The sequence below is a fragment of the Diprion similis genome, chromosome 12, assembly GCF_021155765.1.
Source record: "Diprion similis isolate iyDipSimi1 chromosome 12, iyDipSimi1.1, whole genome shotgun sequence".
In the NCBI taxonomy this organism is placed as follows: domain Eukaryota; kingdom Metazoa; phylum Arthropoda; class Insecta; order Hymenoptera; family Diprionidae; genus Diprion; species Diprion similis.
The window spans coordinates 9,176,426-9,198,620 of NC_060116.1; the positions used below are offsets into that span (position 1 = coordinate 9,176,426).

At 46.8% G+C, this 22,195-nt stretch overlaps 1 protein-coding gene across 3 annotated transcripts in view; it reads left to right on the forward strand.

Moving 5' to 3' along the window:
• The window catches only part of LOC124413048 (protein neuralized), a 57,124-nt gene that overhangs the window by 29,148 nt on the left and 5,781 nt on the right, over positions 1 to 22,195 (forward strand). Inside the window, exon 1 of one of the 3 annotated variants that reach the window (XM_046893363.1) lies at positions 6,077 to 6,472. The exons of 1 other annotated variant lie outside the window; for it this stretch is intronic. In XM_046893363.1, the coding sequence (XP_046749319.1) occupies positions 6,160 to 6,472 (313 nt within the window). In that variant the 5' untranslated portion in view covers positions 6,077 to 6,159. Of the gene's footprint in view, positions 1 to 6,076; positions 6,473 to 17,438; positions 17,566 to 22,195 lie in introns of those variants that run through there. One more of the 3 variants, XM_046893364.1, reaches the window with a different exon arrangement.

Sequence of the window (22,195 nt, forward strand, 5' to 3'; positions counted from 1 at the left end):
CGTCTCGATTATACATATATTTTCATTCTCATCGTATATGCGTTTTTTTTCTTATATCGCAAGCGACGAGACGTCACCGAGCTTTTTGTGCTTGTTCTTGTTTTATCGATGGCTCAAATTGAACCCTTCATCTGCCCTCTTTTATTCTCCCCTACTGCAGGCAAATATTTCAAGTACGTGTCTCGTCTGCACATTAAGGTATCGAGTTTCCGAATCCGTCAAGTCTTGAATATTTTTTTTCCGAGCTGTTTTTGAGCTTGCTTAACCATTTTTAATGAGTTTTTAAGTCAGAAAAAAATTCAAAATTATTAGGTGTTAAAATTTTCAGGCTACGTATGCTGATTTTTTTTTAACTTCCAGGGGGATTCATAAAAGTTTTATCACTGTTCTAACTTTGATATATTGATAATAAGTAACTTGTGATCTTCCGTAAATTTTATGACTTTACGAATCAATGTCAATTCAAACGTGTTACAGAAACTCGACTAAAATGTAAAAATTATTCTGAACTATGTTGAAACTCGATTTCTGTGTTCAATTCAATTCAAACTGAATTGAATTTCTAATAAATCCAAGCACAAGCCTGAATCCCTGCCTCACACCGAGCGGCAGTTCTGCATCTTTATGAATCACGCGTCGAAGCCTGTTAGCTTCGCTAGCTATCGACATGAAAAGCGCGATATATGAATAGTTCCAGATCGGAATTACGCGTGTTCAACAACCTGAATCGGCGTTTCCCGTGCTCGTCACAGCGCTTCAATTTCCCAAGGCTTTGGTATTGGTGATGAAAGGATGGTCGGACGGACGGAAAGACGGACTTAATGAACAACTCTACTACGTGGGAGTAGCGCGAGTGAACGAGTTAACTCCACACATACCAACCTACAAACGAACCCAGTTACGGAGCTCGCACAAGGAAACGGAGACACGCCTGGTCTGCAGTTCACCCCCATGAGCTACGGAGCTACCGAGTTTACCGGACGTAAAAAAGTGTTCCGGCTGCAGACTCGATATATTCCGTAGATAACCGCCGCTCGGCCAATCAGATTCCTCCGAAAAACTCACGTCTGCATCGGGCCTGTGAAGTCGAGTTGTTTGTTGGCCTTTCGAATCGACTTCGCTCAAGTTTCATCATATCTTGAAATAGTCGCGTAATATTTTTGACGTCACGAAAAATACCGGCCAAGAAATATCCTTGCGAACCTGTTCACCGTTTTTTTCCACCGATTCCCGGTAGACGGCTCGACAATCATGTTGACGATATTAAGTCGCGAGTTCTATATCGGCGTCCTTTTTACCTGTAAGAAACTACTCCCAATCCCAACGAAATCCCCTAATGAATCTGTTTTCCACACTCATCTTGGCTAAGATTCGTAAGACTTTGATCTGAAGGTAGAGAGGATGCTGCTCCTCTTCATGGGCAGGGTGGCAACGCTCCGGGAAACCGGGAATAGCCAGGGAATCATGATTTTTTTACACGTCATTTTCAAACTGCAACCATGCTTCCTAAATTCAGCTAAGCTAACCTTATGAAATGATTATATTGTTCAATTTCTAATTATTTGCACGAAACGAAGCAATATATATGTTAAAGGTGCAGAAATTCTGGAGCTCTTGGTCATAAAAATAATCCGATATTACCTAAGTTTTGCGGAAAAATAGAAGGAAAATCCGAATTTCTTTTTTTTTTTTAGCATAATTGTCGCCACCTTAATACTCGATGAATACAGACGCGGAAATGGAAGACAATATGCTCGTTATAACCGTATATAACCGGTATTCGTGAAATCCATAGCGCATAATGAATCAATCGACGAAAATAGTCGATCAGCTCAGTCTGTTCGCGGTAAGCGGACAGCCACCATTCGACATGCACGTTCACCTTTACGCAGGCATATTGTATGCGGTAGCTATACGCGAATTCACCCGGCCCTCCACCCTTGTACTGCATGGTATTACAACAAGGGTGCACTCAATGGGGGTAACACGAATTTCTGTGAGGTGCACAGCGCACGTTGCCAGGGGTAGCAAAAGCGCGGAATGTGCAGCGCTTCGATTACTATGCACCCTTCTCACTTGTTGATTCGAGGATTATTACAATGCGGAACCTGATCATCGAACAGGTCCGCGAAAAGCAAACCAACGACCCGAATAAACGCCGCCTTTCGCTCTTCGTTTCGTAGAACCATTCGTGACTGTACAGGATAAAAGTGTAGAAATACAAGCTTGGAATTGAATTCCAACGAGATAAAATAAACCGTCGAAAATTTAACCAGAAATGTTGAAACTCGATGAAACGAATATCGCGCGTTATAAGAACACGTAAAAAGCGTAATTTAACCATTCCAATTAGGAAGTATATAGTCGGGAAGAAAAAGAACGGCTTGTCTACGATCGCTCAGAGAGACTTGGGCCAGTTTTGCAACGCGTGAGATCGAATTCTCTTTCCAATTTAACGTTCTCTCAGCGTTTGAATGTGGTACGTTTCATGCCGTACCTATAAAACTCGAGACGTGACAACTTGACGAGAAGTTTTTCAAACGAGATCACCTTCTTCACACCTCGATCGATTGCAGAGTCGCAAAACTTGGACTGTCCATCCACGCCAACTTGAGCCAAAGTATCTGCAATCGCGAAATCGCGTTTCGTAGCATCAGACCATCTTCAATATTCCACGACGGTATCGACAATTTTCTTTCTCACTCATCCAGTGGTTGGTTTACTGCCTACTTTTTATTCCAACATCGAGGCTCCTTTCTACCCATCTGTTACCGGCGCTGTTAATTTCGCCATGAAAATTGGCCAGCCCCTCGTCCCTGAGAACTGCAATGCGGTTTCTGCGCGGATAGACGGACGCTCTATGCGGCTGTATACCTGCACGCCATCCGCACATGTGCGAACCAGTACCTACCTGATCCGGGGATATACGAGCGAAAACCAATATCGCCGGGGAACGGATATCGGCTTTCGGCGCTGTTGTGCATGCCAGCTTAAAATATTCCAGGGATTATGCAAATCGGGATTTACTACGGTTATGGGACTCGTATACATATATACCTATACTATAATCCACCGCGCGTTTGATATTCGGCGTTAATTTATCACTCGTTCGCCACGCGTTAGCATTTTCTATTAAAGCACTATTTTTGCCGCCTGTCTAGTGCGTGATTAACTTATACAAATGTTAGATTCACCTGCTGTAATAATATTTATTCCTGCAAGACCGACGTTATTCAACAATATGCGGTATAGGTAGTCATTCTTTTACCAAACTTTCAAACTTTTTCTACCCATCAGATATTTATACTTCACGCTTCACTCTCTATAGTTTCATCTACTTCCCACTGTTTTCGATCGCTTTTTTTCTTTCATTTTTCCCTTCTTTTATGCCACCAATGATTCATCATACTTCAACCCGCTTGGGATTTCCGATACTGCAGACAAACGGCGCCTCTTTACTCTCACCGCGCAGCCTTATATATATGTATATATATATATATATATAAGCCGTTCTGAATCCACAACTTTTTCATTCTTGATCTCGGTGTCGTTTGTAGATCGGTTAGCGTTCATTTAATACACTCGTCATTTCAATAATCCATCGAATCGTTTTGCTTTCTATCTTTTAAAATGCGAATTGGTGAAAAACTAATCAGGTGAAAAATCTGGAACGAAAAAAACCCGCCTTGGATTTATATAAGTTGGGATAAATTAGGGAGTACCGTTCTTTAAGGCCTCTATTAATTCCACTGTAACAAGAACGCTTCAGATCCATTTTTTACTCGCTTTCTGAGGATAATTATAAACCAGTTAGCCGAAGCGAAGCGGGCTCTACGAAATGCAGATACGACTGAGCTGAGTCTCTGTGCGTGAGAGACGACACTGTGATAATTATTATCCGACGTTGCACGCTGTTGTTGTTAGTTTTTTATCGGTGGGTGTCCAGCACGAGTTGATTCTCAGCCTGAATTAAGATGCGGGAATTGGATTTCACGGTGTTTAATAAATCGTTTTACTACCCTTTCATATATACGGACGAAACTTGGACGGATGAGTAAACTATTCATAACCCGCATGCGAGATGAATTCTAGTCATTACAGCCGATGCGATATGCGTCCAATTTGGAAATTTCACGAGCCCTCGTCTTATCGCTTCATCGGCAATATCACTACGTTGAAGAAACGCCCCCATAAAATACATGGGGGTACCTCACCTTGCCTCAAATTTTCTGTAACTTTCTTCAATTCGATCACTTGAACGTCTCCGAACTACCTGGAGGACACTGTCGTCCTTTTCATGGCAGAGATCTTGTGCCATGGACCCGTATATTCCTGAAAATTGTATCTTCATTCTTCTCTCGGAGTAATCCACGTTCATTCTCCGCTTGTAAATTACGTCTGTGAATTGAGTAGAATCTAGTCTGCTTTTACTGCAGAGCCATTCCCGGCGGATGAATAATCGTCACGATCGAATCAGTCTGGTGCTGGAATCGCCCTAGCGTTACGCTCGCTAAGTATCTCTTTCGCCTGTTTCGCGACAAGACCGAGAGACCGGATCGAGTTTCCATGAGACTCGTACGACCAGCCTCGTCCCATGACAACCCCAAACTCTGCAGGCAAAAGTCGAGAGCGAGTAGAGTGCGCGGTATCAAATGAATCGAACGATTCTTACCTAGGAATAGATTTCTCAATTGGCTTTCAGTCATCCACGTGATTTACAGATTCACTCTTTAAAATTAAAGGCGATGAATTTTTCTTCCCCTCATCTACTCAAATCCCCAGTTAAATTCAAAATACAAGCAAACGACTCTTTTCTTCGACCGAAAATTAATGGTAGATCAGATAAAATTTTTACAGACTTGAATTTACCCATCGACGATAACCACGATTAGAAAGCCTAAAAATCCATCGAAAAAACCGCGATCTATAGACATTTTGGAATATCGCTCCGTGGGACATTGTCCTCCAAACAAACCCTCGAAGAGCCACGAACTCGAGGTTCTTCAGGAAGACATGGATGGTATTGATCCTCGTAGATCACGGCGCGTGGCACGCGACCTGCGGCGCTTCGAAGGCTTTCTTCTTATCATCATCCCGAGGCGCTTCGGAGCCAGAGGCTGCATCTCGATGCCCACACTCAACTCGGCTTATTCGGGCGAGTGTGTGTAGGAAGAAGACAAGCAAGCAGGCAGGCAGGCGGACGACCGAGCCAGGGAGTCTGGGTGGCACCTAGCCGCTACGCCACCTCCGAGGGGCAGCCGGGTGCGCCCAGGTAAGGGCAGCTGTTCACCAGGTGCAGTTCACCCCTGAACACCCCTGCGACAGGGTGGGGGAAGAGGCGGACTCGGATTGGTCGGCGGCTCGCGCGCGCCTCGGCGATACCCGGGAGCGCCGCCGAGGATCCTTCAGTTCGCTGCGAGCGCTCAAACAGAAAGCGAGTGCTCCGAGCTCCTCGTGCACGGTATCTCGTTAGGTGCGCGCCGCGGCTTCGTCCGCATAGTTTTTTTTTCCTCTCGTTTTCTCCGTTGATAATCGCGTAGAAAATTCGTTGGTATTCGTTAGAGTTAAGTCGCATGAAACTCGCGTTTCGATCGTTAAAATCCAGTTTAATCTAAGCCCTCAAATTCGGGAAGAATACAACTCGTGACGTTTTCGGTTAAAGGAGACTCTATATCGATTTTTCGGAAAACCCGCCAGAGGACAAAAGAGAAGAAGAAAAAAAAAAAAACTCGTCTCTTCAATCTAGTCAAGATAGTACCACCTACATTACATACGCGTAATAAAACATATATATATATATATACACACATACATACTTGTGATTATATATTCGTCTGCGGAAATCTAAATACCGGTACACATCTGCATAGTGGTAAAATATACGGAAAAAGTGTCGAAGTATTCTACCGCGGGTTATAAGAGCGATAACACGAACGATACAAGGACGAAACTGTGCCGACGAGAAGTATCGTAACTATAAAGTGCCGGGGGAGTTTATTCGTATTTATCTTCTTGTTTGGTGAAGCTATATACATGTACATATATGTGCACACAGCTTAACCAATATATATATATATAGATTGTGTGTATATATATATATATTCGACGCTATTTCGACGACGTCTCTTCGAGTTCTTCAAGTTAAAGACGGCTCCATTAATGGGGGTGTCCGGTGATTGCGCGGTGCGCTCCGCGAGCAGTAGGAGTCATCCCTGTCACTGCTGCAGTCACGCGGCCAGCGCGAACGCCAGTGCTTCGTCCCAACACCACCACAATCACCACCACCACCACCACAACCAAGGGCACAACAACAATAACAACAATAACAATAACAACAACAATAACAACAACAACAACAACAAAACCACCGATAACCATCATCATCAGAACGGTGCCGATACCGTTGGTGTCTTGGCTCCCTTACGCAGCAAGATGAAAGTTCTCAAGAAGCTCAAACGGAAGATGGGTCTAGGTGAGCCGTGATATCATGATATTTGCATATTTAATCTATTCAAACATCACCTGCTTTGCAGACGGGTTCTAGGTTATTAGGGTGTATGTGACGATGATGATGTCGTTTCACTGCAAATGATTCGTTCATCGGTGGTCAGTGTTCAATTATTACGATGCTCGTTTCAATGATATAATAATTTGGAAACTATTATGCGGACTCGGGGCCTATTCGCTGAATTAGAAAATAGCCGAATAATATTTTCTCTCAACGACAGTCGAGTCGTTTTGAACTACTGGTATGGTTCCTTTAGTTTATTCTGTTAACGGCTATCGTTAGACGGTGGTCAAGTATCTGAAGTGGACATTGTTAGTACGAACGGTCCCTTAAGCGTGATTGAACTTCTCATACGTGTTCTAAAAATTTGGTTTTTCGTCATTAAGTAGGTATACCATGCTTTGTTTTCATTCAGTACAAGTTGGCCAGGACATTGCGGTGGTCTGGAAATAATTATTATCGTAATATCTAATCGTTTGGCACAAAATATGCGGATAGAGATCAGAATTGACATATATTGTTAGCTCCCTCTGCGTATTGTGTACAAGTATCTTCAAGGTATTATAACGTTAATAAGTCCATGAAAAACGACGAGGCGTTTTGTCCCGGTGGAATAAAGTCCACCGACAGTTGCTCGTTAACGCGATGCATAAGGTACTGAGACAACAACTGCGTGCTGCACCTGCCGTATTCGCATAATAAGAATATTGCAACCTCGCGTTAAGACCCTGGTGCATTCTTCGGCACGTGGGGACCTCAAGTTGCATTCTACGTATGACGATTATTCCAGGCCTGATTCATCGTTTCTGACAATAAAAATTTTCTTCAACAATTAGTATGCTGATAAAAGTAGAAAGATAAGAAGGAATTGGATTGTCCCACTTCTGCGGGACGCTCTTTGATACAATGTGCAACTGATGCGAAATAGGTCGCGCTGATCAACCAACACATCATACGACTTGTGCCAGCTTAGCGCTCGTATATGTGATAGTTTTCGCCAGATGCAGAGAATGAGAATGAAAATGAATCCGCGTTGGTTGCAGCCGAGTCGAGATGCCTTTTTCCGGCGAGATATGGCCGTTGAATAGAAATAGGTCGATTCAGTCCCGCGGATTGTTCGCTGTGAAGGTCCTCCTCACTCGGCTGTATAATAGATCCATCCGCGAACAAAGCGCGTCACCAACGTTGCTCAGGGCTTACGTTTGACGTCTGTCTTAACGTTCAATTCACCGTTTCGGAACGCGACAATTAAGGTCCGGTGAAAAAGTACCAATCGCACGATTCTCAAGTGCGAAAAGATGAAAATTGGATTAATTGAGCCGCCCTTTCGTGATCGGACATGCTGCCTAGATCGTGATCTGGCTCGTCTCAGCCGTACTTTTTTGCCGCCTCTTCTTGCTCTCCGGTTCGCTTGGAACTAGGCAACTACACGGAGTTCGTTTTTGCTCGACCGTGCGTTTCGAGCCGAGGAACAAAGTTCTCAGACTCAATTACGTGCACCGGCTTCGACGGAGCTATACTGAATTGGTGCTCTTCTTCCAGAAAAGTCGTATTGAATCTGAGATCGTGATGCATTTGCAGATACTCATTGTGTTGCTCGTATCGATAACGCACATGTGTGCCTTAATCACTCGGGATCAGTGAAGATAATCATGTACCGCAGTGGATCGATATTGCCGCGAGGACAGGTGCGCTTTCCTACATCCAGCATCATTCTTCGGCGACATTAAAATGGACGGTTCTCATCAGGACCTTACGAAGTCCGTTGAGAGGAAATTAGCCTGATCCCGAAACGTCCTACGGCGAAAGCTTAACGCCGGTTTTGAGCAAGGATATCACGGCGAAGAAGTTGTCTGTAATAACAACGTTTCGAGATTTGTTTGCTCCTGGTTTCTGAGGCCACACATCTCGCCCGGAGGCAAAGAGCCACGAGTCGAGACCCACGCCGAGCAAACAGGCCTCAGCCTCGTGGGGGGGCTAGCTGCGTTGCTTGTTGGATAGCCGGAAAACTGATTCAAGCTACCAGAAAGCAGGCCGTTGACTCCGTCGGAGCGGAAAGATCATCGGATCGCGAGAAATCGGCGCGGACGATGAATTTGATGGATCTATTAAAACCCCGGCAAAGGCATTGGGAGTATCAAGAAAGCAACAGCTGTCCTTCTCCTCGGGTATAATGAGACCGCTTCTCCTGCTTCGTCCCACAGCTGAGCGACGGAGGACCAGCTGACAGAGCCGGTCCGTTGTTATAGGTCCCCTTCTGTTCTTTAAAATTTATACTCCAAGGCGGCTACCTGGGCTAAGAAATCTCGGCACGTCGTTGTGTCGTCTACCCGTCTATTATCGCTACAGGAAAAATGGATAAGACTAGGAATCGTTTCCGCGAAATAAGTCAAGTACGTTGCACGGAAGTTTTTCCTTTGCGTTATCGCAGCAGGTCGTGACTAATGATACCGAACATATGCAGATAAGTGGAATGAGAAGAAGGAGGAAAATATGAGGTAAAATTGAAAATTTGAAATAGCCGGAAAAATTGCTAGCCGTGAAACTCTACGCTGTAATAACCATCTCTGTTTCTCATACGTGCACGTGTTACACGCGAGAAGGTCTACCTGCATCTCTTCTATTATAACATAACCGCGCAGTCGCAACGCCGGATGGATGTAAACGGTTAATTAAACGTTAATAATAGACGAACAGGTAGGTATGCGATATTCGGAAGTCCCCGCAACCCCGGTTCGGTGCCCTCGGGTACCCGCACTTACACGTATCCGTGGCCGGCTCGCAAGATTCGTTTCCGGTCTGAATATTACCGCGCAGGAAGTTGGAAACATCGTCGTAGAGAAATACTACCCAATGCATGTACCTTCGCAACACATACTCACGTATATATGTATACAACATCCCTCGAGAAATCCGGCGGATTGTTTTGTTCACATATATGTATATCTATATATAGACAGCATTGGGGGAGTGTCTTAGCATCTTTTTCACCGTTTCTTTTCCTCCATTATTTTGCACCGGTCGCCCTGAAAACTCCGAGGTTTTCCCTCCAGTAGGTTTAATCATTGTTAAAAAGCATCTGCCATCAATTGCACGATTGTTCCAACGGCGGTAGTAAATTAACGAGAAAGTAATTAAAAGTGAGAATCCATAGGGAATTCGCTGCGGGAACAGATCGTTGCGTAACACAGCGAGATACTACGAGAGTAAATAGAGAGAAAAATCGCGCTCAAGCGAGAGGCACGTAGAGACACACGTGGAAAATGGCACAGTACGTGGATATAAATACGAGTTTAGCCAGCGAGATGCTGTTTTATCACGTTCGTCGGCACGCCAGGGTTTCAACTACACCGAGGAAAGGCTAGACGGCTGTTCGACTATACGATAATAGTACCAAAATTACAAAGGAATCGAGGTCGTCACCATGCACACCCCTGAAACTGCCGACACTATGCGGCAAGGGAAAGCTGATGCACTTTGGGTGCAGTGACGTCTACGGCAGAACGGCGAGAAGGCAGGATTCGATCGAGATGCACACTCCGTAGGGATTTCGATAATAAAAATAGAACACCACGGAGTATAAAGCGCGCATGTTTCAAACCTCTCATGATGCAGTTCTTTTCCCGGTTCAATGGCGGTGTCGTCTATGCACAACGGGGAAAAGGAGCGATAATAGAACGGCGTAGAATGGGCCGCCACCTTATATACTAGATGTAGGAAGAAGAACAAAAAGATCCTCGACCAGAAAGAGGAGAGTCTCCCTCCCCCCCTCCTCCCTCCCTCAATAAAATGGCCGCCCCTTTAACCACGGGTCATCGTATCGTGCAGTGCATATGAACCTGCGCCTATGCATTAAATCTCTGTCAAACCCAGCCTGCCTACGTCACGAGTAGTCCTCCTCTCCTTCCATGCTGCCGCCGAAGTCTCGCTGCTCACTTTGCTAAGGTGAATCATGCTCTCGAGCAGAGATTCTCAGCTGGGTTCCGGGTTATATCGCTAACAAACAAAGACTCCAAACACTTTATTATGTTGACCATCCTTCAACGTCGGGACTCGACGAATCTTGGCACGTTCGACAATGGATGTAGTGCGAAGACAAACACGAGGATTGAACGGGTTTCGCTGCTAACCTCGGTGTAAACGAAAGCAGTGCAGTTGGTCAAACGCAGTGGGTGGAACAACGATCCGAAGCACGCGGGTTCGCCTACAAGATGCTGTGAGACCAGGAACCAGAGGCGGTGCGGTATCTTCTTCATTTGGCAATCACTGACCAGCCTCACTCACCCACACTCACAACGATCCAGCGGTCGCATTCACACGGTGAATCGTGGTGCAGCGACTGGCCTGACGTCAGCCTGTAACAGCAATAACCTGGTCGTTCTCACATACTCCATATCGAGGACCGGTTTCCCGTCTCACTGCGGAGGAGAGGTGAGACTCATCTAGTCTATACCTATACCGCTCAGCTGGGATGCTGGACGAGGAGGAAGAAATTTACCGCTACGGAACGCGCCGGCGTCTATATCTATCTTCTCTGCATTCGTTACGTATTAACCTACGCAACACAACACTACTTATTTACAGGCAGTATCTAACCGAACTGTCTTACTACCAGTCGTGTGTCACAATCGACTGCTGCTCATTGTCGCAGAGTAACGCGAGTACCAGGAGGAAAAAAGTACCATGGGACTTGAGGACACCGTGGAAGACACTCGAGTTCGTGATTTAGGCTAGGCGTCAAGTTTTACGCACTGCCCAAAAACCCAGAGACTGCAGACTGTTTGTTGCTCGCTTTTCGAGTGCTTCGTTGTCTGATATAACATACTCGCGATCCAGAGATTATTGGGGAGTCGAAACAGACGCGCGCCTACAACCTTCGCAGGGTACAATTTTTCACTGAGTAGGTATTACTCAAGTGGTCCGCTCTGACCAAAGTGGCCTTCTCTCGACTGGGCGTTGACAGAAATCCAACAGACGCGACACTGTTAAATAGCTCCAGAGAACCTAAAACCTCTTTTCCATTTGCTTGTTCTCAAAACGCGAGATTCTCTTCCTCTTCTATCTCTCTCACTCTCTCACTCTCTCCCTCTTTCTCTGTGCAAAATGGAGAGAAAGAAATGGACGGTGTGAGGTCTGTTTAACCAAACCGTGAAAGCCGTTTGGCACACATGTCATCGTGTATGTACCTTATACTGCTACGTATTTAGGTACATATGTGTATATATACTTACGCGTCCGCGGAATGAGCTGTGTTCCAACTTTTATATCGCCATGTACGGTGGACTCGACAGGTTCAACCTTCTTCTCTCTCCGCACTCTCGCTCTCTGTGTCCGTCTGTGTCCGTCTGTGTCGGGTGAATCACTATCGTGCGGTGGCCCCGTCGCGTTTTCTGCCTGCAGTGCCCCGCACCTACGGTATCCAGTTCTGCAATTCCCTGCGGTTAACTTCGGCCAACTTTTTGAGGGCCCCACGCAAGCGGGGGTGCTAAAATTCAGTCGTTAGAGGGAGCGAACCCCCCGAGTGTCGGGGTGCCTCGACCACCCGAAGCGAATTGTGGCAGGCCTCTTCGTTTAATGGAACAAATGTTACCAGCCTGGACTTTAAACCCTTCGAACAACGCGGTTCAAGTGTTAATCGAAAAACTGTTGTTTCTCGCCCTCGAGTACCTAAGGCGAAATTGAGTTTTCAAATTTTATGTACATCGATGTTATGCTGACTTGCTATTTCCACTACAGGGACCTTCAATTATTTACGATACACGATCAATCGAGGACAAACAAACCTTGTAGTTTGCTCAAGCAGGGATATCGACCGTCAAACATTGATTATTAGGTTTATCGCAAGGTATCAGGAGATAACGATTGCACATTAATCATTCGATCGATTATCAAATTCTTGTAATCTTTTTTTTGTTTGACGAATTAAATTGATGAGTCGGAGAACAGTAGCAATTGAATTCGCCAAATCGATGTTTTTCTTTTCTTTTTTTTACTTAATTGTAAGATAATAAATTCTGTGAAAATTACCAGTAAAATGGCTGAAACTGCCTGCGATAACTCAGACAGTAGTAGTTTTTTATATTCCAGGAAAAGAATGTTTCATCCTACAGTAGCCTGGACATTAATTATTGGAAACCGTTACTTCGCTACGAAAGGAATAGAAAAAACTAGCCTTCGTTATGGTTCAAGTCATAATCGACGAACGGATGTCGTCCGCTCCAAAAATTCTCGCGGTAGTTCGATGCGGTCTAAATATCCGTTTGTCAAGTTTCGTTTCTTTTCGGAAATACTGACGTTGGTATAGAGTACAAGTTTCTTGATAACAATTTTCACTACCCCTTATTAACTCGTGAATCGTGAGTTACGTGTATGCAGCTCGGCGTCTCCTTTTCTTAACCAATTCACCTCAATTCCTCTAATTTACTCGTTCTTAATTGTTTAATTCGCTTTTATCACTACGTCGCCGGAAGTCGCGACGACGTACTACACTTTATACGTGTATAAACCGAGTGAAGGATCCTTTCGCGCCGATTTGCTGCCCGCCCACCTTCGCGAGTCCCACACCCAATTTATAACGTACAAGCGCCATTCAAAGGCTCGTTGAGCAAGTCAATGACTGAATGAATGGTAAGATGATTTAATTACCCCGAGTCAAGGGTTAATAAGGTGTCAGCTTGACCGCGGCTGCACTGTGCGATAGCGGTTCTCATCATCACAGGAAGAAAAATTTCTCCTCTACTCTGTCTTAATCGTCTCACTCCAATTCCAGCCGCTCTTACGGCATGAAAATCATCGAGACTTTGTCATTCACGGGTTCTGGTCGGCATCGATTAAATTCTCCCGGGCATTCGGCTCGCTTACTCGTGCCTATATTTAATACAATCCGTGACAGAATGACCGCGCCGAATCGCTGACCGCAAAAACTCGGAGCGGAGCGAAAATCGTGGAGAACCAGAGCCGAACCACTTTCGGCATTTTCCGTCTGCGCGTGCGTGAAGCTCTTGATAAAAAACTAACGGCACTCCCAGCGCGTGGTTTTATCTCAAGAATTTCAAGCGAAATTGCCTGCCGCAATAACGCGTTTCATTCATTTTAGAAATTAGAGTCCAGAGCCTCGACTGATCCAGGACCAGTTTTACGTATACTTGTAATGAATGAATTTCATTTCCAAACACAAAAAATCGCGCGTAGACGATCCTGATTATTTACAGTTCCGAGGAGCGTGTTCCACACGCCCATCTCACGGCTGAGAGTTAAGAGATAGGGAAATGTCCGTCGACGGCACGCGCCTTGTCTATAAACAGCAGGAGCCCCGCTGATTAGCGATGTAAACGGAACTTCCCTGGCCGGTTGAATCACTCCGAGGCTTGCGACTATCTCCGAGTCTCAGCAAGTGTGCAGAGATGCGATGGGAGGGAAGTTGAGAACCCCGGCTTCTAGTGATCTTCGACCCCGCGGTGCGGCACATGGCGGAGTTCCTCATCCCGTAATGAAACGACAAGACCAACGCGGCTTAAAGAGACAAGAGACAAGAGACAATCCTTCGTGGCAGCTTCGCTCCTTTTAATTATTCTTCTTCTCGGTTTGAAGTCATAATGGAAGAGAGAGACAAAGAGAGAGAGACTCCGGATCACGCGCATCGACACCCTGGAACAACGTGTGCGGAACACCTTTCAGGAAGACCTCGACGATTCTCGCACTGCTGAGTTCAGGCTCTTCGCACTTTGTTGTACGAGGATCGGATGACAGTCGACGCCGTATAGACCTGTCGATTACACGTAGGTTTGTAATCGGGTAGCTGCTGCAGGAAATTATCGCGCAATACGAAACGCCGGTGTATATGGACTTATACTGCACGTGAACTTGCCGGTGAACACGATCCTGCTCACTGACTGACGATGAGGCCCCGATCGCCATCGGATATTCATGCGAATTTAGCTTACTTAGAGGTGGTGGTTATTCCAACTTTGACTAGGACTGTTTGATCTCGTATTTATTGAGGGTGGTGTATTTTTTCGAGAAAACAGTGACGGGGTTGAAGATCTCAGTGTCTTTTCTTTGGCCCCTTTCGTGGGCTCGTTACTTCCGATTGTTCGCGTTCCACGTGTCTCATCTATTTCAAAGGAACTTAGAAACCCCGAAATGCAAATCGATGTTGACAGAGTTTCACGCTCCGTACTCCTTCGCGTTGAATTTCAACGACGAACTCTCAGTCCTGTTTAAAAGTAAGCTTTTCTCGCTTCGGGATGTTGGAACTTCCTCTGGATTGTATTCGGTGGGGAATATGATGATTGTTGAACGAGGCGTGTGATGTGAAGTTTTCTCGGGTTGAATTCAGCCCGGCAAAAGACCCGCAGTGTTCGAATCGCCGATCGTAAAGCAGTCACGTTCGACGCCGTGTATAACAACGCGTTAAATGCAAACGTTATCGTTGACCAAACAGAGTTCCTTTTACACGCTGCTTTCTATTCCGGTATACCTCTGTCTAATGATATACATTCTCGGAACAATCGCGTTGGAAATTGGCCATTCAAACTCTGTGACACCTGCGCGATTCTTTGGGTCGGATGATCCTCGGCACGAACCCTTTCACGATTTTGACCCGAAGAATCAAGCCCGAGCGAAGATCACGCTGCTGGATAAATTTAATATTTAACGGCGTCCGCGAGTCGTCGTCAACAGCTTTTACATTGCGATTAGTTATACATGCATAAGGAACAAGGATAGTCAGCTAGGGTACCTTTTTCTGTCATATTTATGTTCCGGATTCCCATAGATCGTTCCCAACCCCGACATGGCAGCCGTGGATCCCCGTTCCCATGAAAGGAAATGCACACCCTTCGGATATGCGCTTTTTGTTCCGCTTTTCGAGAGATTTTTTTTCTCCTCTTTTTCTTTCTTTTTCTGTTCCTCCAGGCTTTTCTCCACGATACTGTACCTTCCTCGACGGAAGTACGAAGCAGGGATTCGATGTCCGCCCCTTGTTTCGGAAGCCGCAAAAAATCGTCGTTCGTCTCCGGCTCGCGTTTCGGTATCGCTATCGCTTATTTATTTATTTATTTATTTATTTACTTTCTGGAATCGTATTCGCACCCACAAATTCCATGGCTCACCATACACGCTATCGGCCGAGCATTTTCACCCCGGATATCACGGCGCGATGCTTGGCTTTGTGGGTGTTCAGTGACGAGCCCCGCGATCAATACGCCTCGTGTTGCGACTATGTAGGTATATCGCGTCCGACGAGGAAGGAAGGAGACCAGGACATTGCACCCCTGATGATCGTCCATAGGAACGCGGCGCCTGAACAACCTGCACGTGGACAAATTCGCACGGGGTAGTTTGCGACCCTCTCGCGCAATTTTTTCCATCACGCGTAAAATATGCTCGAATATTACGATTAAACGGATCCAGACACCCCGGAAAACTGCAACCCCTCAGGGCTTGTTGCCACATTTTATTATGCCCAAACTACCCTGCGAGGAAATTTAGTGAATACGTAATTTATTCTGAATATCTAAATCAGATTATTTCACACGCGTGGTTGTGCGTGTGTCGAGAGTATACGAGGCGGGGGCTCTTGATGGAACGGTATTTTTTGACTGCAGGAGAAAAGAGGCTCGAATATTGATGAGTGCGATCGATCAGCTTTCAAACGCATCTATTTTTTCACCGTTTAGTTCAGCCTCGATTCAAGAATACTTGAAATCCTCTGGATTAATGAACTACACGCGTGCCTGCGTGCGTACGTGCGTGATGCGTCGTCAAGCTGTTGACTAAAAAATACTACCGCCATACATCCGAGTATGACGGTCGGAGTAGAACCGCAGATGTCTCGACTGGAAATTAGCCACGAGAACGAACCAGTGGCGTACACACATCCGGAATCCGGAATGCTTCGCCTCGACGATCGTCCGCCAGGTACGTCAACCCCTCGGTAACCTATTGATCGAGAAGCCCCGGCAGCGCCGAGGATTCGAGGACTCTTTTCTCGCACGAAAAAATCAACCTCAGGATCGAAAACCGCGCCCGGGGCCCTCCTTTGTCAGTTCGGGGCCCTAGAACTCGGATCGACGCCGCTGCAGGAAGAAGGGGAAGGGCAGGGCGATAGGGGCGGTGGGGGGCCCGGTGCACCGAGCTTCTGGGCCAGGTGGCTCGCGACCGTTGCGCTACCGCCGCATCCCTCTTTCTCGTCCGTCCCTTTAGAAGCGCGTGGCAGCTGCCTCGCCCCGAACGAGCAAAAGCTCCGAGGTTCGGGGGGCCCGGCATTGCTTACGTCAGAGTGGGCCCAGAATCGCAGGGACGCAAGTATCATCCAAGCCTCACAATCGGTGTATTCGCTTCAAACGCGTTCCTCCTACTTCTGTTTTCATTTATCCCTCACCGTAGCTGAAACGTGGCCATTCAGGACTGCGCCTTCGCTCGATTCTTCGAAACTGATAAGAATGATCGCGATCGCGCTCTACAGCGCTACACGAAACGCCGAACGCGTGGGTGCGACAAGCTCGCCATTCCGGAAGCGGACTTGAGACGCGCTCGTTCCGCGCTTCAGTCTGGCTATCTCACACGGACAGCACACACCGCACACGACGGCCACGCCAGGGCCCAGCGGCGGCGGCACCAGCAGCTGGGACCGCCCTGCGTAGCGCCCCGGTCGGGCCGCGTCAGTCTTCGGAGTGGCGTTCCCCACGCCGCCCGTGTTTCCTGTCGTTATGTCCGCGAAAGTGTGGTCGGATTCGCGTTCGTGATACGGGAGTAAAAAAGTAGAAAGGAAAAAAGGACGAGAAGCACCGCGATGAAGAGGAAAACGTGTCCGGAGTCACGTGAACGCCGCGGACCATTCGACTTCCGGTCTCTCCTGGAGGGCGCCGTTTGAAGCCCCGTTTTCTTTGAACCCTCGCCTGCCTGCCTCCCTCCTTTTTATTCTCCGCTAGATCCTCTCGTCTTATCGATCCTCGATCGTCCGATGTCGCTGTCCTATCACCGCCCCAGGAGACCCCTGACGGTCAGCAGAGCGACGAGGGTTGCTCGTCTCAGACTTTCCGCAAACGGACTCAGTGAGTATATCTGATCACGCGGCAGTCCCGGCCACCCTTGAGAGGGTGCGGAAGGAAAGCATCACGATGAACGCGTATCAATGACTCCGCTAGCCGATCATCCCCCGCGATTTTCGTAACCGCTTTCGCCCCAGCCCTCGTTGGCGTATCGCCGCTAAATACACCCCTAAGTAACGATCGAGACCCTCGATCTGTTTCAACCATCATCGTGAACCTGTTCATTATTTTACCGCCTGCTCCCCTCACGCCCACACACCTCGTCTTCGCATAGAAACCGCCTGTGCGAAGCGACAGATGCGTTCTCCGGAGACGCGGGGTCCTCGCCCTCGGCTTACCGATCATCGACTCCGAGGGCGGCGGTTTTTCTACCCACCCCCGACTTCGTTAATCCAATTGTTCAATCCGGGCTTTATGGACCGGGTTGATCCGAGCAGCGCACTGGGAATATGCACTTGTCGTCGAGGGATTTGCTATTTTTCTTTATATTCCGGTTAAAACGGGGGAGAAAATTTGGAGAAAACTTTTCTATATATATATATATATATATATACGTACGCGAGGCTATACATTTGGATAATATTCACGCGTAGAGCCGTGGAACGTGTGATTTCACTAAAAAACTATATTTTACTCTCGCGGTGTAATATACCTAGATTACACGAACAAATAAGTTTTTGTTCATCGGCGGGCGGTCGTATAACAGATGAATGATCGTAAAAAGCCTCCTTTCACGGAAACCACTTACACTTTTTACCAGTCGACAAATATTTCAAAATATAACGACAATAAAAATCTAATATAAACTTGGGGGGGGGGGGGGGGGGAGGGAAATACAAATTTACGTCACGGGGTTACCGCAAGGTGACGTGCAAACTCTCGTCGATCTCGTTTCGAGTTATCGAAAATTGGTGGGTTATTGTGCCAGTAATAATATTGACGCGTAAAAAGTTTTTACACGAGTGAAAGTCACGAGCCTCGGTCTCGTGCAGAGGATACCTACTCGTATAACCGCCTCCGGCCACACGTGTTCAACGGAGATGGAACAGAAATAGTACAGAGTTCCCCCGGGTTGGCCGGAGACTCCCGCCTCAGCTTCAGCAGCCGAGGACGAGGAGACTAGCAGGCATTTCTTTGTCTAGTGTTCGAATAAAGAAGATGGAGGGCGGATAATTCGAGTGCACTGGAGCAGGAGAACTCTGCGTAGGTTCTTGGCTCTGCGGGCATACCTGAGGTGTGATCGAACCGCAGCTGCCAATCGGATGATCAATGTATTGGAAAATAATTGATCAACCCACACGCTTGCGGACAATGTTTATCTCGCCTTGACCAATCAACGAGTAGGTACATCGTCTGCGGCTACGTCATGCCGAGTCCAACTTGTATCTGCAGGCCAAGCAGTTCGGACTGCTTGGAAAATATTCATGAATACTTTTCATGCACCGATTCGATTATACTTTACGATTTTTACCATAAAAATTCTAAATCACTGTAGCATTTGCATTGGTTCTATCGTGGTTTAGATTAGCGAGTACAATGTTCTAGTTCTTTTGATTCTGGCAGAATTAACTGGGAATTTAGAACACTGCTTGGTTTTGAACACGGTAGTTTTTTAAATACTTCACAGTCTTATAGTCAATGGAAATCCTATAGTACACAAAGCTTAGCGTGCGGATAAGCTCCTAAATCTTGCGGGTGTGGCTGAGGTGAAGCACCTCAATAACGGCTATAGTTCCGTTTGCTTTCTGCCTTGTTTATAGACTCCAAATATCTTATCTCCGTCCATAATGAGTCCAATTAGCCTTCAAGACGGATCAAGTCCCCCTCGCAAATTGGCGTAATGAAATATCCCGGATTACCCTGACTATAGCAGCTTGCGATAACTATCGTCGTTGCGCCATTATTTCCACAAAAAGAATTTGTGAACCGGGATATAATGCGATAGGGAAGACCGAAGCCCCAGAAGCTGGGGCAGAGAATCCTACGGAAATAGAGCAATTTTCGACGAAGAAACTGTGCTAGGTACATTACGCGCAGACTTCCTAGGAGGGGCCTTGTTCCCACGCCCGACGTCGTGATCTTTCCTAGGCAACTTTGCGCGCCAGGCATTCAGGGGACCGAAGGGGCCCGAAGGGGACGCCGAGGATACTCGCCTCTCTCCGCCGCTTCCACGAACAACAACGCGGTTATGCAATCCTTGGCAATCCTGCGCGAAGGCGCCCGCTGATCGGGCCCAAAAGGTGGGGGAATGCATGTCGCGGGAGGATCGCAGCAAAGTGATCGATTAAAACGCGCAAAATAACAACCGTACAACCGGTTAATTGCACCTTCGATTATCATTTCAACTCCAATCTAACTTGGATCGCGGAATTATTATCACCTCACGATCGACGCACAGTAGACACTTTCCCACGGTGTAGATACCGTCGAGGTGCATCAGAAGCGGGGAAAATCGGTCAGGTATTGCACCGCGAATCGTGCTTCGCAGGATCGAGATGTTTTTGGAAACGTTAGTACCACTCATGGACGTCAAATACCCGTCTCCACCTCGTTCCGACGTTACATGCATACCGGTGTTCATAGCGGAACAAACGAGCCTCCAGCTTATTACACACACTTCTCGGCACTTGACTTTGTACGTGATTTGCCTCTCGTTCACGTTATTTTTTTTTTTTTTTTACCGAAAATCGGTGGTGCTATGCGGCCATCGGCGTGATTGCGATCCGTTCGATGAGGCGTGATTGAAGGCTGTGGCGTGTTAAGCACGCGCCTAGAACACGAGATTTTAGCACACATTTGCGTTTTTCTAAGGATGTTTGAAAGACTCTTGCGCTGTGATGGATAATCGAAGCAACTGCTGCACCGGTTTTCCAATACCAGCGTTGATCGAGAAAAGAAAACACTCAGGAAATCGTGAACAGAATCCGTCGATTTTGGTCAATACGCGTCCCGGCTAATCTCGATCTTCACGGGTCTTATTCAATCCGACCAACGGAGCAATGTCCGGTCATCCTGTTTACTGCAACAATTCTCCTCGATCATCAAGATTCTTCCGGATGCAGAGACCGACGATTCGTCTCGCTGACAGATCATTGAGTCTGCAAATCTTTGCTGAAAAGAAAAAACCAGCAGAGGTCTTCGGCACTTATTATTTATACCTGACCACATTTCGGCTCCAGGGTTCATCACGCTCCGTTTTCGTTGTTGGAAAAGTTCTGTCCACCATCCAGTCACCGGTAGTCTAAGCCTTTGGATCCATTCGGACAGTTCATCTGCCACCGTTGCAGGTCGGCCCTTCGACGGAACAAGTCTTGTCCTCTTTCCACCGGAGACTCAGTCGCGTTCCGGGACAATAACTTCAATGTTTTGATCCAGCGCTCTCAGACCCGAGGAAATCCACCACGCAACGTCCTCGTGGCACGTCAGAATCGGGATGAAAAACAGCGGTCGCCACTTGAAACGAACCTTCGATCTGCCTCCGAATCACTTTGTGATATCCGAATAACCTCGCCTCAAAACGGGAGCGATCCTTCCTTGCTCCACTAGCTACGATCCAGGTTCATTCCGCTTCTGAAATCTTTGTGGATTACACGCCTACTGTCGCAGAGGAAGCAAGAGACTATGAGACAAAAGATTTCAGTGTCATTTGATTCAATTGCGGAACGTCTCGAGACATGCTCGCATCCTTTAACTTGATCAATGAAACAACTCTCTGACACTGACGATGAAACGATCGGTAATTTTGGCACGTAGGTGTCGATTGCGTGACTTCCGCAGCGTTAGTATTTTGGCGTATGCTCTTGTCTTCCTGAACGGTCCCCGTTACGGAGTGATAGGAATAGATATCCATGGGATAGAGAGTCAGTCAGCTGCAGATGTTACATGGACAAATATCTGTACAGTGGAGTCTATGAGTATGAATTGCGCGGCGGGGCGGAGGCATGGATAGAAGTAAGTTGGTCGCGGTTTGTTAACTTGGAATTACACTCAGTCCGTGATACTGCAGCGAGCAACGGTAAACAACAAGTCTTGACTTATTCCCACGGTGGCTTCCGACGCCGATCCTTGGAACATATATACGCGTATATGAAACTTATCCTACTTCTATGCGGTTGTCTTCCACTGCAGGCTGGGATGGACAAGAAACCCCTTCATGGAGCATCACGAGGTCACATGTGTATTTCTGCAGCTCGGTGTGTAAACACACCGTATCTATCCAAGCCGGCTGTTTCATAATTCAGGGCGACGTTGCTCCTCTACTCCGAGAATGACAACGACATCTGCGCGCTTCAATTAAGACACCAGACTTTTCATAAACGACCGTTGACCGTCGCCTAGTCCCGAGGAGAGAATTTATCGTTATGTACATTTACGGTGGACTATCATTATACTACTAGAGTTCATTTCGTACCGCGACTTGACATATGAGTCAGTTCATTTTTTATACCGTACTCGTACCCCGAGGCTGGAATACATCAACGAGTTTCACGCCGCCCCGACCAACTAAGCTCCTTCACTTACATACACAATACCTATATCTGGCACAAAAAAGTATCACGCGGAATTGTGGGCATCAATTACCACGGAAAATCGCGTTTTCATACCTCGTATCCACGATCATGCCTTACCCGGA